This window comes from Chiloscyllium punctatum, chromosome 40 (genome assembly GCF_047496795.1).
Source record: "Chiloscyllium punctatum isolate Juve2018m chromosome 40, sChiPun1.3, whole genome shotgun sequence".
Classification (NCBI taxonomy): domain Eukaryota; kingdom Metazoa; phylum Chordata; class Chondrichthyes; order Orectolobiformes; family Hemiscylliidae; genus Chiloscyllium; species Chiloscyllium punctatum.
In genome coordinates, this window is record NC_092778.1 from 45,240,241 (window position 1) to 45,258,296 (window position 18,056).

The 18,056-nt window shown below is 41.7% G+C and overlaps 1 protein-coding gene across 1 annotated transcript in view; it reads right to left on the reverse strand.

The window, feature by feature from the left end:
• Positions 1-372: 372 nt before the first annotated feature.
• Positions 373-18,056, reverse strand: part of LOC140464800 (uncharacterized) — a 31,279-nt gene continuing 13,595 nt past the window's right edge. Inside the window, exons 3-4 of the mRNA XM_072560287.1 lie at positions 4,095-4,272; positions 373-1,515 (exon numbers count right to left, since the gene is read on the reverse strand). Of these exons, the coding sequence (XP_072416388.1) occupies positions 738-1,515; positions 4,095-4,272 (956 nt within the window). The 3' untranslated portion in view covers positions 373-737. The remainder of the gene's footprint in view (positions 1,516-4,094; positions 4,273-18,056) is intronic.

The window sequence follows — 18,056 nt, forward strand, 5'->3', positions numbered from 1 at the left end:
GTGCAACTTTTTTTGTCAACAAACCAAGAATTTCCATGTTTAACAGTATATCCTGTTTTCTGTTGAATACAACTCATTCTTTAAACTTGATGCAAGCACTAGCACTGTATGGTGGTGAAGGGGTGTGCTTCCTGCTATCAGGTGGGCAAAGTTCTAATCTGCTTGGTGCAATTGTCTGCATTCTGCTAAAAGTCACCCAACATCCAAGAGAAACTTGATCTTAATCCATGTTGGGAAGCAAATGGGAAGGTTAAGAAGGGCACAAAAATTCAACAAAGCAGCTAGGTTCATTTCTAAAAGAATAAAATTCAAAGGCAGTGAGGTTATTTTGCACTAACATAGAACCTTGTTTTAGACCACATTTGTGCAGTATTTGTCTCCAAGTTACAACAATGATTTAGAGAAAATAAAGAAAGATGATACTGGAACTGAAAGGTTTGGATCATCAGTATTGAATAGGCTAGGAAAATGGAAGGCTGAGAAAATTGTTTCACCTTTTAGGGGAGACTAGAATTAAGACAATAAATGTAAAAGAGTCACTAATAAATCTAAGAAATTTAGGAGAAACCTCTTCAGCCAGAGAATGGAAAGGAATTGGAACTTGCTGTGGACTGGTTTAGGCAAATAGTATAGGTACATTTAAGGGGATATTAAATAAATGTGAAGAAAGGATTAGAAGGATATATTGACAGGATTAGATAAAGAGGAATTGGAGCTGGTCCGTGTGGAGCATAGAGTCACTTTAAACCAATGTCTGTGCTATAAATTTTGTCTCTACAGAAAGTGTTATTTAGCCATCTTGAAATACAGTAGTCTCTTCGTAGGTGAGTGTTGTCAATAATTGTGTCCGAACTGCAAGATCCTGTCATCTGACCCTCTGTTGAAGTAGAATTTTCTGAGTCTGTGTCGTTGGACTGTGTAGGAGTGTTCAATAATCCACTTTTGGAATTCTGTGACAGGGATTCAGAGCTGGAACTAACACTACTCTCTACGGTAGTTGTATTGGTTGTAGATTCAGTGGTTTCTATGTCTTCAAATTCTAGGCTTTTTACTTCAAGGGGTTGCTTTGAATGTGGACTGGGACCCTGTTGGGGTGAATTACGCAAAGAACTCTTGTCACCATTGGAGCTTGGGGTTTGTAGATGTTGGAGCCAGAGTGAGTCTGTGGATGATGAAGAGGATGATGTGGTGCTTGTGGTATCTGACTCTGCAGACCACAGGTGTTGAAGATTAGGGATGACCACCTCCTCCTCATCATCATTGGATATGACATCATCATCAAAAGCCTTGTGGAACACTACATCACAGCCAACATGAGGGCCAACCAGGAGTATGTTCTGATTCTTCTTTGGTGCATGCCACGCTCTGGAGATGGGTGGGATGTATATACCTGTGTCATGCCAAAATAAGGAAAGGGGCTTAAAGTTCTTGAACTTTATTTTAGTGTGTTCATCATTGTTGTCGTCGTCTTCACTGCTGCTTAACCAGTTGTCTTCCTCACTGCTGAATCGAATGCTAGAGAGAAAAAAAAGCTTGCGTTTTTACAACTTTCAAAACCTCAATTTTCCACAATGCTTTACATCTCATGAAGTAGTATTGAACTGTAGTCACTGTTTAAAAGCAAAACTAAATCTTTTATAATTGTAAAAACTTGTGTTATGAAGTTGAAGGCATATACTATAGCTTTGAGAGTGAATGCTGTTTTGCACTGAGAGCTTATGACCACCTGTCATGTGACTACCTAGCAATCTCTACTTGAAAATTGAAACTATCTAACGTTTGGCTGTGAAACCAATACTTTTAATTTGGTTGCTATTTTGGTTAAACTCCAATTGTCAATCAGTTTAAATTATGCCCCAGGATACTAAAACCCAATTAATTTTGAATTTATTGTTTTTGCCGACCTCTAACCAATGAGATGATCCAATGTTCCGAGTGTAAAGAAGCAGGCATTTTGAAAGTTAGACAGAAAGAGACTGCTATTTAAAAACACTTTTTTTCTCTGTCAAAGGTATCTTTCTCATATGAAACATTTTTGCAGTAAAAGACCAAAGGCAATCCAGGGAAATCTTCAGCTGAAAGGAGGACGACACTGGAGATGACAACTGCTGTGTGGTTTTGAAATCATGTAGATGTAATTTTAATATGAGTTTTTTTTATGGGAACAGTATATTGTTATAGAGTTGGAGGCAGATATCAAACATTTTTAGAGAAAGGAGGCTTAGAATTGTCAATAGTTGTTGTGTACTGTTAACTTTTAAGGAGTAAATTGAGATTATTTTCTTTAGTGGAATTTGGGAGCTCAGTTACTCATACTTTTAACAGATTGAGGCGAGGTGAGCCTTTCTGGGTGTTTAGTTTAATTAACAGAAGGGTTCACTACTGTGTTGTAACAACATTGAGGGGATATCGGTTTTTGATTTTTTTTCAAGTGAGAAAAGACCCAGTGTAGTCTTTCTATCTTATGCCATTCCTTTAATGTAGTGATTGCTGCATTTTTTTTGTACCCATTCAAAACTCAATATCCTTTCTAAAATAGGTGAAGTTCAAAAAGTACTTCAGATGTTGTATCACTAGGGGCAAATACAACAATATATTTCTAGTATTAATCTAAATATGAAAGGTAGCTGGCAAAACTCAGCAGGTCAGCCACGGTATATGGAAATAAAGAAAATTAACATGAAACATTAATGAACTATCTTAACTGAAGAAAGATAGAAATGTAAAAGATGGATGGAGTAGAGAAACAAAAGTTGTATCCAAATGAGGCATGGGTTGTTACATAAAAGCCATTTGAATGCAACATGAAGGAGTAAAGAAACAAGATGAAGATCATTGCAACAAAATAAGAGGGGAAGAAAGAACAAAATGGAAGCTGGGGTTATGATCAAAAATTGTTGAATGTAGAAGTGACAGTGTGTCATGTTGAAAGATAAGGTGTTACTCTTCAAACTTGAATTTTACTAGAAGACTAGCAGACCATGGACTGAAAGGTCAGCATGGGAGCCAAGATGGAGAATTAAAATGACTTGAAACATTATCTCTTTTTGCACAAATGCTGTCCAATTTGCTTTTTCTTGCATCAGATTTCCAGCGGTCACAGTATTGATTTTGTAATAATATTGTAATAATGTTAAAACAAATAATGGTGAAACAAACCAAGTTTAACATTTTTTTTATGTCCCAATATTTTGTTTACTCATACCGGCCTGGGAATATTATACTAGTTTAATGACTCCAAGATCACTTTCCTGCTCCAATACTTCATATAGTTCTACTTAACACATTACACCTCATTGAGGCTACATGTAAGAAGATTGAGGTCATCATACAGAAACACAAGATTATGTTGGGTTTACCAAGGGAGATGCTGGAATGATATTTCTTATAGGAAAGTGGAGAACCAGATAGGGACAAAGTTTCAATTTTATTTAAGGTAGAGATGTGGAATCTCTTTGCTCAGAGGGTCATTAGTTCTTTGGTAGTATTCTCTTCAGTGAATTATGGATGCTGGTTTGTTGTATACTTTCAAAGCTGAGGACAGATTTTGAACAAGGGAGTTAAGGGTTGTTCATATGACTGGCATCCCAACTACCATCTTAAACATTCAGTCCTTTCACTACTGACACAGAGGCAGCAGCGTACCAATACAAGATGCACAGCGTCTTCCAAACCTGTGACCTCTACTATCTAAAAAGACAAGGGCTGAGATGCAGGAAAACACCTGCAAGTTTTCCTCCAACCTCCATACCTTGCTGACTTGGAACTTATTGCTATTCCTTCACTGTCATTGATTCAAAGTCCTGGAATTCCCCCATCTTTCAGCACTGTGGGTATCCATATGCCCCAAGGGTTGCAGCAGTTCAAGAAGGCAGCTCACCATCTGGTTGAGCAATAGGTTCTGGCCTAGCTAGTGACATTCAGGTCCTGTCAATGACTTTTGTTTTTAAAAGTGGAGCTAAGGCCACAATTAGATCAGTCATAACCTCCTCAAATAATGGAGTATGCTTCATGAGCCAAAGGCTGATAAAACAGTTTGCTCTTGCTCTGTACTTGTTCCCAAAATTTAATATAGTTTAAACATTTAAGCATACCTCTCGTTTGAATGTATAGTTTCTGTCCGCATTTCCCAGTTGTCCGGGAGGTCTTTATAATTTCTGTACACAGTAAGTTGTAGCTGTGTTCCCACTGGAATTTCGCCCACAAGGCGGCGCAATTCCCGCAGATTGTGGCCAAGGACATTTTTGCTGCCAATTTTAACCAGGATGTCTCCTATTTGCAAACATAAAGGAGAATGGGGGTGACTGACAGAAATGAACACCGTCCAGATCTTCTTCCTCCACCCTGCCATTACATCATTTGCACACCAAATATAGGAAATTATTGTTGTGAAGGTGCTTTACGTCTAATGTAGCTCCTAGAAATCGTGAGTAGCACATTCATGACTGGTGATGACTGCTCTGCTGTAGGCCCCCACTGGGCTACTCTTAGACAATGACTAGCTTGGACTGGTTCTTATTGTTTAATTGAAGAAACGCCTGCTAATAAAAAGCTGATTTGGAGCAAAGCCTGCTGGGAACCAGCTGAGTTGGAGGAAGGCCTAATAAAAAGCTAAATTGGAACAAACCCAGTTATGAACAAAAAAAGAAGTTGCTGTAAAAGCTCAGCAGGTCTATCAACGTCTATGAAGAGAAATCAGAAGTAATGTTTCACGTCTGATTACTTTAGGCTTGAACTCTCCTATGTCCTAGCCCCCAGCCCCACACAGCAGGCCTTGTTATCACATAGTCTGCTATTACATATGAGTGTGTGGTGCTGGAAAAGCACAGGTCAGGCAGCATCCAAGGAGCAGAAAAATCGACATTTCCAGCCAAGGTCCTTCATAGGAATGAGGCTGGCTGCCTTGGGGGTGGAGAGATAAATAGGAGGGGGGTGGGCTTGGTGGGAGGGTAGCTGAGAGCGTAATAGGTGCATGGAGATGGGGGTAATGGTGATAGGTTGAAGGGGAGGGTGGAGTGGATAGGTGGGAAGGAAGATGGGCAGGTGGGACAGGTCTGAGCTGGAAGGTTTGAACTGGGATAAGGTGGGGGAAGGGGAAATGAGGAAACTGGTGAAATCCACATTAATGCCATGGGGTTGGAGGGTCCCAAGGCAGAAGATGAGGCGTTCTTCCTCCAGGCATTGGGGGGGTAAAGGAATAGTGATGGAGGAGGCCCAGTATCTAAATGTCCTCAGCAGAGTGGGAGGGAGATTTAAAATGTTTGGCCACAGGGTGGTGGGGTTGCTTGGTGCAGGTGTTTCGAAGATGTTCTCTAAAACACTTTGCGAGTAGACATCCTGTCTCCCCAGTGTAAATGAGACCGCATCAGGAGCAACAGATACAGTAAATGACGTGTGGAAATGCAGTTGAAATTTTGATGTATGTGGAAGGCTCCTGTGGGGCCTTGGACGGATGTGAGGAGGGTGGTGTGGGCGCAGGTTTTGCAATTCCTGCGGTGGCAAGTGAAGGTGCTGGGATGGGAGGGTGGATTGTTGGGCAGCATGGACCTAACAAGGGTAGTTGTGGATGGGACGGTCCTTAAGGAAAGTGGTTAGGGGCAGGGAGGAAATTGTATCTCTGGTGGGGTCTATTTGGAGGTGGCGGAAATGGCAGACAATGATACAATGTATATAGAGGTTGGTGGGGTGGAAGGTGGGGGGGGGGTGGTGGTTCTGTCCTTCTTGTGGTTGGAAGGGTGGGGTTCAAGGGCAGAGATGCAGGAAGTGATGAGATGCGTTGGAGGGCATCTACCATGTTGGTGGGAGGGGGAGGGGGGGGGGGGGGGTGGGGGAAACTGTGGTCGTTTTTAATAAATAATTTTAATAAAAAGCTTTTAAAAATCTTTTACAAAACATTTATGTATAAAGAAAAAGAATAACACAATCAAAACAGAAAAAAATACAGAGAACAATGCCATAGCATTCTACCATTGTTAATAAACAACCCACTATTCTACCAAAACAAACATATCTACTAAACTAAAACTAAACTACAAACATATTAAATAAAAACTAACTTAAACTATATTCAAATAAATTAAATTATATCTCACTACTTTATTCTATCTTACTCATCACACCTCCACTGAGGCTCCCATCCCTGGGAGAGCCCCCTACAGTAGCCATATTCTTTTCCTTCCTTGTCTCCTCCTCTTGGGGCCCCACGGGTGCCCATAAAGATTCCCTTGGCTATACCACAGCCCTGACTAATATTTCCAACAAGTCAGCTTCAATATAATTTTAAAAGGGCCCCCACGTTCTATAAAACTGCTCCGCTTTGTGGTGCACCATATTTGTGAGGTAATCTTGGCAGAGATGCTCCATCACCAGCTTACGCCACCCCATAAGACCTGGTGGTTTTTCTGATGTCCCATTCAGTAGAATGTTCTTCCTCACGCAATGGGCAAGGATATTACACAGTTTCTTCCCATGTTCCCCCAGAGACGGCAAATTTGGCAACCCCAACAGAATTACTGGATCCATGTTAATTTCAATCCCCAGAATGTCCTTTAACTCCCTTGCTATAGCACTCCAATATCTTTGGATCTTGCAACATGACCAATAACAATGTGTGAGAGTAAATTGCGGTCTTTAAAGAAGGAGGTCATCTGGTCTGTTCTATAGTGGAACTGGCCCTCCTGGGAGCAGATGCGGCCGAGGCAGAGGAATTGGGAATAAGGGATCACATTTTTGCAGGAGGCCGGGTGGAGTCAGTGGGTTTGTAGAAAATGTCAGTGTTGAGTTGGTCACTGTTGATGGAGATGGAGAGGTCCAGGAAGGGGAGGAAGGTGTTTTGCCTGGTTTTCCCGCTCCTTGGATGCTGCCTGACACTCTTGACTTTAATATCCAACATCTGCAATACTCACTTTTGCCTAGTTGCTATTACACACAACCGATTGTTAGCCACTAACAATTTCTATTAACAGCTATTCACTCTCTCAACCAGATTGTTATCCACTCCTTTGTCTAACTGTTTTTTTCTCTCTCTGGGCTTTACTCCTTATCTTTTCCTCTAGCTGTTTCTGCATAAAACCGACATTTTCCTAGCTATGATCAATTCTGAGGAAGGGTCACCAGAATCAAAATGTTTACAGCATCCATAGTTCTTTCGGTTTCTGAAAGCCTTCTTATTGAGTTCAGAGTGAAACCTAATTATTGTTTTGAAAGAGTGATTGAAAAGTTGTCTCAGGCTTGTATTTCCTGAACAAGCTGTATCTGCAAAACTTCATCAACAAACATGTTGGAATATGGTTAGAAATCACACAACACCAGGTTATAGTCCAACAGGTTTAGATTAGATTCTCTACAGCACAGAAACAGTCCACACTGACCCTCCGAAGAGTAACCCACCCAGACCCATTTCCCTCTGACTAATGCATCTAACACAATGGGCAATTTAGCATGGCCAATTCACTTGACCTGCACATTTTTGGATTGTGGGAGGAAGCCAGAACACCTGGAGGAAACCCACACAGACACAGGGAGAATGTGCAAACTCCAGTCACCCAAGGCTGGAATTGAACCTGGATCCCTGGTGCTGTGAGGCAGCAGTGCTAACCACTGAGCCACCATACTGCCTTCTTTGGAAGCACTAGCTTTTGGAGCACTGCTCCTTCATCAGGTAGTTGTGGAGTATAAAATTGTAAGACACAGAACTTATAGCAAACTATAGCAAATTTTTAACTTTGTACCCGCCCCCACCCCAGTGCAAATCATGCTGGAATATCAGTGCATCAGGCTTTGGAATATCCTATGCTTTATCCTTTTGACTTTGAGAAAAACCCAGCGCTCAAAATGTATTTTTTAGAAAATTCATCTCTGAGAGAAATCTTTTTTTCTCTTTTCCTGAAAAGTGTATGCATTTGTGTGATATTTATAGGGATATGTATTCATACTACAATATTGCTGACTGGGTATGTTCATCAATTAGATTAGATTACCTACAGTCCACACGGCCTTTTGAAGAGCAACCCACCCAGACCCGTTCCCCTACATTTACCCTTGACTAGTGCACCTAACACTACAGGCAATTTAGCATGGCTAATTCATCTAACCTGCATATCTTTGGACTGTGGGAGGAAACTGGAGCACCCAGAGAAAACCCACGCCAAAACAGGGAGAATGTGCAATGTCCACACAGACAGTTGCCAAGGTAGGAATTGAACCCAGGTCCCGTGAGGCAGCAGTGCTAACCACTGAGCCACCATGCTGCCCCTTATTGAATATGTTGTTTTGCACAGAGGCCAATTTCCCAAGCCACCTTTTATTTACTAAGTTAAAAATCACACAACATCAGGAAATAGTCCAACAGGTTTATTTGGAAGCACAAGCTTTCAGAGCACCAGGTGGTTGTGGAGGATAGGATCATGATCACAGAATTTATAGCCAAAGGAGTCCAGTGTCACAGCGATGTGATAATTAAACAATTTTAGATTAAATCTTTCATCTTTTAAAATTGGATATGCTGGCTTCTATTCTTTGATATGTAAATCCCAGAACTTCTTTTCAATTACATTCTCAAGGTATGATTTGAACTATCTCAAGATAGTTCAGCTTTTCTAACAATAGGTGTGAAGTCTGTCTGTGTCCCAATGTTTAATCAGACTGACAAGCCCTCTGCATAGTTTTACGTGGATTCATGCAGAATTCACCCCATAAACTTATATGTATGTGCTTGTAGGAGGGACAGTTGATTGTGCATGTGAGTGTGTACACTTGGGTGTGAGTGTACCTGCTAGAGTGTGTGTGTGTATCCACAACCACCTGATGAAGGAATGACGCTCCAAAAACTAGTGCTGCCAATTAAACCTGTAGGACTATAACCTGGTGTTGTGTGATCTTTAACTTTGTACACCCCAGTCCAACACCGGCATCTCCAAGTCATGTGTGTATATGTGTGTGTAAATTTGGTTAAGTGTGTGAGTGTGATGGCGTATATGTCTGTGAGAGGGTGAGTGTGTGGATGTGAGTGCATGTGAGCGAGAAAGAGCTTGTGTATGAGAGAGGATCTGCATGGTTGTGAGAGAGTATGTAGGAGTGTGTGTGTGAGAGAGAGAGTGTATTGTGTAGTGGGGTCACCTGTAGTGTGACATGAGCCCAAGGTGCCGGTTGAGGCCATTCCCATGGGTACTGAATGGTGCTAACAACTTCTGCTCAGCCACTCAGTGTTATTGCTTGTCCTGAAGTCCACCTTGGAGGATGGTCACTCGAAGGTCCAAGGATGAATGTCCCGGACCGCTGAAGTGTTCCCCGACTGGGAGGGAACACTATTGCTTGGTGATTGTTGCACGGTGTCCATTCATCCATTGTCGTTCTCGGTCTCGTCAATGTACCATTTACTTCGACGTAGTGCACTGGTTGTGGCCAGCCAGCTCAGAGTCAATCCACTCAATTGACGATTTTGACGATTACTGAACTGAACCTTCACCACTTACAGCACTGACTAACCTGTGTTCACAATGTGTTGCTGAAGGAAAGTGAGTGGGAGGTCATCCTTGTTTCATCACATGGCTGTGCCCTCCCTCTCTGGGGAGAAATCCCAATGTTCTGGCACAATGCAAACCAAAAGATGGGTGAGTGAAATAACTGCACAGAGGCTAGGTCCTGTCATCAAATCAAAGCTTCCACATCCTTCTTATAATGCGGTGACCAGAACTGTACACATTGGCATTGATCTTCAAATCTACAGGAAAAGTGTCTGAGGAGTGGAGGATAGCAAATGTGGTTCCCTTGTTCAAAAAGGGTAGTAGAGACAACCCTGGTAATTACAGACCAGTGAGTCTCACTTCAGTTGTTGGTAAAGTATTGGAAAAGGTTATAAGAGATAGGATTTATAACCATCTAGAAAAGAATAATCTGATCAGGGATAGTCAGCATAGTTTTGTGAAGGGTAGGTCATGCCTAACAAATCTTATTGACTTTTTGACAAAGTGACCAAACAGTAAACCGGTTGATGTGGTGTATATGGATTTCAGCAAAGCGTTTGATAAAGTTCCCCACAGTAGGCTATTATACAAAATGTGGAGGAATGGGATTGTGGGAGACATAGCAGTTTGGATCAGTAATTGGCTTGCTGAAAGAAAACAGAGGGTTGTAGTTGATGTAACATGTTCATCTTGGTGTCCAGTTACTAGCGGCGTACCGCAAGGGTTGATGTTGGGTCCACTGCTGTTTGTCATTTTTATAAATGACCTGGATGAGGGCTTAGAAGGGTGGGTTAGTAAATTTGTGGATGACACTAAGGTCGGTGGAGTTGTGGATAATAACGAAGGATGTAGTAGGTTGCAGAGAGACATAGATAGGATGCAGAGCTGGGCTGAGAGGTGGCAAATGGAGTTTAATGTGGACAAGTGTGAGGTGATACACTTTGCACAGAGTAATCGGACTGCAAAGTACTGGGCTAATTGTAAGACTCTTGGGAGTGCAGATGAACAGAGAGATCTCGGTGTCCATGTATACAGATCCCTGAAAGTTGCCACCCAGATAGACAGGGTTGTTAAGAAGGCATACAGTGTTTTGGCCTTTATTAATAAAGGGATTGAGTTCCAGAACCAGGAGGTTATGCAGCAGCTGTGCAAAGCTCTGCTACGACCACACTGGAGTATTGTGTACAGTTCTGGTCACCACATTATAAGAAGGATGTGGAAGCTTTGGAAAGGGTGCAGAGGAGATTTACTAGGATGTTGCATGGTATGGAAGGAATGTTTTATGAGGAAAGGCTGAGGGTCTTGAGGCTATTCTCGTTAGAGAGCAGAAGGTTGAGAGGTGACTTAATAGAGACATATAAGATAATCAGAGGGTTAGATAAGGTGGACAGAGAGAGCCTTTTTCCAAGTATGGGGATGGCAAACACGAGGGGACACAACTTTAAAGTGAGAGGAGATAGGTATAAGACAGATGTCAGAGGTAATTTCTTTACTCAGAGAGTAGTAAGGGTATGGAATGCTTTGCCTGCATCGGTAGTAGATTCGCCAAGTTTAAGTGCATTTAAGTCGTCATTGGACAGGCATATGGACTTTTATGGAATAGTGTAGGTGGGATGGGCTTCAGATTAGTATGACAGGGCGGCGCAACATCGATGTCCGAAGGGGCTGTACTGCGCTGTAATGTTCTGTGTTCTATATTTACCAGAGAACAGTACACTGGCTGTGGCCAGCCAGCTCAGAGTCAGTCTTCAAAACTGAGCAAATTTTATTCTCCTGTTATATCTTTTTCACTACTCCCTTGCAGCAGTGCTGTTTTTTCCCCCACAGTACCCATGTTGTGTGTGCGCTAAATGCAGGAGCCAGTAAAAAAACACCAAGTGTGAGATAATTTTATTTGACATTTCCACCACAGAGAAAACACCCACGTGGCCAGTGAACCAGCGTCCTGTTTTTGTTTGTTCTTTTCAGTCCAAAGGAGAATACAAAAAGGCACCAGCCTTCCTTCTCACACAAGTACACTGGCTGTGGCCAGCCAGCTCAGAATCAGTCCCCTGAACTGAGGAAGTTCTAATCTCTGGTTATATTTTTAAAAATCCCCACACTACCGCCAAATTGCGATTGGTCAGCTCGGGCTCTCCTGATTGGCCCTGGTTAACATCCCAATGAAGGATTTCACAGAGAACAAGGTCCACCTGGTTCCAATCACTACAGGTAATAAAGCCACAATTGTGTTTATTAAGAAGTCTGGTTGGTAGAATTTCTTATTTTCAATCCTGATATGGACAAGGAACTTTGTTGGTCGTCTTGGTAACTGGAAAGGATATTTTTATTCGATGCTGTGAGCTGTGGAATAGTGGGACTACAGAAACAATGCACTCCTACAGCTTTGGTCATAGCACCGTGGCTAGTCTGTGACTTCAATTGCTAACACTGTGTCCAGTATTCTTGGTATGTTCCATTACTGTTTCTCTTGGACTGAAAGTGATGGACTTATCCCTCGAGGCAAAATTTTAATCTTTAACTATGGATTAAAGCCTGAAATTTTGTTCAGACACTTGCAGAAACCTTATTTGTAATTTGTATAATTAATCCTCTTAAGTAGTTTGAGAATTATAGCTTCTAGGTTTGGTAACATGCATTTCAATTTTGAACCATGCAGCATTGACATTTTCTAACTTAATTTCATGTGTACGTTAAATGTATTAACATAATTGAATTCTGTTATCCTAAGTAGCACATTGATTTTAACTGACAATTTTAAAAGATGGAAGTTTGGATATTAAATTAAAATGTTTGGCCCATATCCCTCTAACCTGTTCCTATTCAATGTAGCCATTCAGATGCCTTTTAAATGTTGTAATTGTACCAGCCTCCACCACTTCCTCTGGCAGGTCAGTCCATAAATGTACCACCCTCTGTGAAAAAAAACACCCCTTAGGGTCCTTTTAAATCTTTCGCCTCTCACCCTAAACTAATGCTCGCTAGTTTTGGACCCCTCTACCAGGGAAAAAGATCTTAGCTATTCATCCTATCCATACCCCTCATAATTTCTGGTGGACTTGAAAGAAAACTCATCAGTGACTTCACAGGAAAGTTATGAGTTGATTTGTTTGATGAGTAACTGACGTTACTTACTGTGTGTGAAGTGCTGAAATTGAGAAAAAATAAATTTTTAAAAACGTGTAATACCCTATGAAGTGGGAGATGGCACGGGGCAGGGTGACACTTAGCACACACATGCAAGCTGGCTGCTGAGCCATAAGTTGGCCACTTGGCACACAAGATGGTCGCCGGACCACAGTATGGAGAGAGACAGCAGAGCAAGTACAGATACTGCCTGGGGGGGCCACCAGGATGTCAGCACAATGCACTCACAGCCTGGTTGATTAGTTTAAGGCAGGTGGGGGAGTAGTGTATACTGCCCGCAGAGGGTTTGGGTCCAGCCAACACCTTTGATGGAAATGCTAATTGTTTGGTACGGACTCAATACCAAGTGCTATTACCAGGGCTGCAGTAATCATCCTTCTCAGAAAGAGCAATTAGCACCCATTACTACAGTAATGAACTTCCACAGAAATTGACAATGTCTGCGCTGGAACTGACAATGACCAGGCTGAAATTAACAAAGGCTGCGCTGGAACTGACATTGACTGCACCAAAACTATTAACGATACTGCAATGTTTACAATAAACAAACTATGTTACAAAGATGATAACCTCATCACTGACCTATTATATTAGAAAATGTATAAAAGTATCTTGATGTGCTCCGGGTTGAGAGAAGACTTGCAGCTGACCACTGAGCTGTTGGTGTCTTTCTCTCCCCGGAGCTCCGGTATTTCCTTGGACAATAAATTCTGTTGATGAACCCGAACTCTGACTCCGAGGCTGGTGATTTTCCCGACAAACACCTAGATTACATTAGATAAGAGATTCTGGCAGAAAGGAAATAAGAAGCTAATGATTTCATCATATATTTTATTAGAACATAGAACATGACAGCGCAGTACAGGCCCTTCGGCCCTCGATGTTGTGCTGACCTGTGGAACCAATTTGAAGCCCGTCTAACCTACTCTATTCTATTCTCATCCATATGTCTATCCAATGATCATTTAAATGCCCTTAAAGTTGGCGAGTCTACGATTGTTGCAGGTGGTGCATTCCACATCCCTACTACTCTGAGTAAAGAAACTACCTCTGACATCTGTCCTATATCTATCACCCCTCAATTTAAAGCTCGTGCTATCCATCGCCAACTGAGGTAATAGGTTCTCACTATCCACCCTATCTAAGCCTCTGATTATTTCATATGTCTCAAGTAAGTCACCTCTCAACGTTCTTCTCTCTAATGAAAACAGCCTCAAGTCCCTCAGCCTTTCCTCATAGGACCTCACCTCCATACCAGACAACATCCTAGTGAATGTCCTCTGAACCCTTTCCAAATCTTCCACACCATTCCTATAATGTGGTGACTAGAACTGTACACAGTACTCCGAATGTGGCCACACCAGAGTTTTGTATAGCTGCAGCATGAGCTCATGGTTCTGAAACTTAATCCCTCTACCAGTAAAAGCTAACACTGTATACCTTCATAACAACTCTATCAACCTGGGTGGCCACTGTCAGCAATCTATGTGCATGGACAATGAGATCTCTCTGCTCATCTACACTACCATTAGCCCAGTACTCTTTATTCCTGTTGCTCCTCCCAAAGTGAATCATCTCACACATTTCCAAATTGAACTCCATTTGCCACCTCTCAGCCCAGCTCTGCAGCTTATCCATGTCTCTCTGTAACCTGCAACATCCTTCAGCATTATCCACAACTCTACTGACCTTAGTGTCATCCACAAATTTACTAACCCATCCTTCTATGCCATCATCAAGGTCATTTACCCTCATCCACCTGTTTGGTCACGTTCTCAAAGAACTCAATAAGGTTTGTGAGGCACAACCTACCCTTCACAAAATCGTGTTGACTCTCTTTAATCAACTTATTCCTCTCTAGATGATTATAAATCCTATTTCTTATAACCCTTTCCAACACTTTACCCACAACTGAAGTAAGGCTCACAGGTCTATAATTACCAGGGTTGTCTCTACTCTCCTTGTACAAGGAGACAAAATTTACTATCCTCCAGTCTTCCCACACTACTCCTGTAGACAATAACGACATAATGATCAAAACTAAAGGCTCAGCAATCTCCTCCCTGGCTTACGAAAGAATCCTAGGATAAATCCCATCTGACCCAGGGGACTTATCTACTTTTACACTTTCCAAAATTGCTAACACGTCCTCCTTGTGCACCTCAATCCCATCTAGTCTAGCAGCCTGTATTTCAGTATTCTGTTGCCAAGTTTGGTACCCACGGGGACGGCCTCAACCAGGACCTTGGGTTCATGTCACACTACAGGTGACCCCACTGCACCACACACGCACACTCCTAAAGACCCATATACTCGCGCAGACCCTCTCTCATACGCTCACAAAATCTCACATGAACCCTCTCATGTACACTCTCATAAGCGCACACACACACATACACACAAGTTTGTGGGGTGAATTTGGACTTGCAGAATTACATTTTTTTTTTGCTCAAAAACTACATGAATCCATGTAAGATTCTGTAAATCCCTTTTGTAGATTAGAATCAGTCCGAACATTGGGGCACAGACAGCCTCACGCAGGGCACCTCACACCTTCAAGGCATTATCTGAGCCAACATGGCACCTATTGTTAAAGTTCACTTGAGAATGTAACTTTAAGAAAGTTCTGGAATTTACAAATGAAAGAACTGAAACCAACATGCCCATTCTAAAAGATGAGAGACTTAACAAACTATCCAAGTCTTTTTCAAAATATAATTTCAGTTACTTCACACTGTAAACCTTTGCGATAAATTCTGTGTCCTACAATCTTAAACTCGACAAGCACCTGTTGAAGGAGCTGCGCTCCAAGAGCTAGTGCTTCCAAATAAACCTGTTGGGACTATAACCTGCTGTTGTGTGATTTTTAACTTTGTACACCCCAGTCCAACACCAGGTCCTCCACATCAAGTATTCTCTTCGACCACATTGTCTTAAGAAGTTTATTAGATTCTAAGGTTTAAGTTCATACTGTCACCATTAGTGAGAAAAAGACATTAATTTGTTCAATAATACATTCATCGGATAATTAATTACTTAATTCAAACACAATAAAAATGGTGATATGTTAGATTTCAGGATGCTCCAGGACATCAGTATGATTCATAGCAAACACATCTGAAGGAAGTGTTTGCCATCCGAGTAGATTTGGCTTAGAGTTTATGAGCTAGAAGCTAGACTACCAGCACTTCAACATAGCAGCGAGGGAGAATGTTAACTGGACACTTTTATTCCAGGAAGTGGTTATACACTTTAGGAGAGGGTCTTCTGGTCTGATCTCTTGTCAGGAAAAGGACAGTAACATCTCCAAGTGTGGAAGCTGGAGCATCACCTTCTGCAATTGTCCAACAGGTTTGATGTTTTTTCAGTTTGTTGGGATGAGAGTAAGGGCTGCAGGATGGTTGAGCTCATTGACCATGGCACTGTGATAAAGGGATTCACTCAAGTGGGAGTAGCAGAAAGAAATGTAATGGTATTAAGGGATACTACAGTATGATTGACACTGTTCTCTGCATCAGAGTTCAGAAGTCTATTATACGGCTGGTGCCCATTCAGGATACACCTGTTCAGGACTGGAGAACACTTAATAGTAAGGTTCTAGGGAGTGTTGCTGAACAAAGAGACCTTGGAGTGCAGGTTCATAGCTCCTTAAAAGTGGAGTCGCAGGTAGATAAGAAGGGTTACAGGGATAGGGTAAAGGGGTGGGTCTGGGTAGGCTGCTTGTTTGGAAAAGGCGTTTGGTATACTTTCCTTTATCGGTCAGAGTATTGAGTACAGGAGTTGGGAAGTCATGTTGCGGCTGTACAGGACATTGGTTAGACCACTGTTGGAATATTGTGTGCAATTCTGGTCTCCTTCCTAATGGAAAGATGTTGTGAAACTTGAAAGGGTTCAGAAAAGATTTACAAGGATGTTGCCAGGGTTGGAGGATTTGAGCTATAGAGAGATGCTTAACAGGCTGGAGCTGTTTTCCCTGGAGCGTTGGAGGCTGAGGGATAAATAGACAAAGTCTTTTCCCTGGGGTGGGGGAGTTCAGAACTAGAGGGCACAGGTTTAGGGTGAGAGGGGAAAGAATAAAGAGACCTAAGGGACAACTTTTTCACACACAGGGTGGTACATGTATGGAATGAGCTGCCAGAGGAAGTGGTGGAGGCTGGTACAATTGCAACATTTAAATGGGTATATGAACAGGAAGGGTTTGGAGGGATATGGGCCGGGTGCTGGCAGGTGGGACTAGATTGGGTTGGGATATAATTTGTGGTGGGAGGGGGAGGATCCAGTTTATCTTGTTCATGTCATGTCAGCACCAACAGCTTAGGAAGAACAAAGAAAGAGGTTCTGCATATTCAGTATGAGGAGCTAAGCACAAACTAAGAAGCAAATTTCAAAGATGATAATCCCTAGATTACTACCATAGTAACACATAATTTGGCATAGAGGAAATAAGATCATAGAATTGTGTAGATCAAAGACTGGTGTGGTAAAAGTGGGCAGTTATTGGGGCACTGGCACCAGTACTGGAGAGAGTGTTGCCTGTGCACTGCATTGGTCTACAACTGAACCTTGCTTGGACCAGTATTCTATTCAGCTACAAAACTTGGGAAGTATAGAGGGTTTTAAATTAAACAGTGGTGAAAAAGACCCAGTTTAGGAAGATTTGGTAAGTCAAAGATTAGCGAGACAAGGCTAGTCAGAAAGGTATTAATGTAGGAAATAATAAACAGACCATGATCGAAAGGGATAGCTAGTGAAGATCAACAGATGAGGCTAGAGGTTACAAAAATAATAAAGCAATGAAATAAAGTGTCCATATCTGAATGCACATAATATTTAAAATGAAACAAATTAATTGATGACATAAATAGAAATAAATAAGTACTATCTGATAATCATTACAGAAACATGGCTGCAGGTTGACGTAAACTGTGACCTGCGTATTGAATGGCATACAACATTTAGGAAGGATTGGAAACTTGATCATGAGAGATTTTTAATCTACAAATTGGCTGGAAAGATCAATGGGAAAGATAGCCTCCATAAAGAATTCAATAGAATGCTTTAATGATAGTTTCTTCGAACAGGGCATTTTGGAGCCAGCCAGAGAGCAAGTTATACATGACCTGATACCTTGCAATACGTTAGGATTAATTAATAATCTTGCATTGAATATGCCCTTAGATTTCTGCAATCATAAAATAATTCCACTTTACATTCAGTTTGAGGCAGAAAAGTGTGGGTTCAAGACCAGAACATTACACTTAAATCAAGGCAGTTATGAGTGCATGAAAGTAAAACTACATAAAGTGGACTGGTAAATTAGGTTAGGGGATAGGTCAATACAGGCACGGTAGCCAGACATTTAGGTGGGTATTCCAGAATGTATAGATCCCAAAATTATAGAAAAAAATCCAAGTAAAACCCACCATCTGTGATTAACTAGAAAGG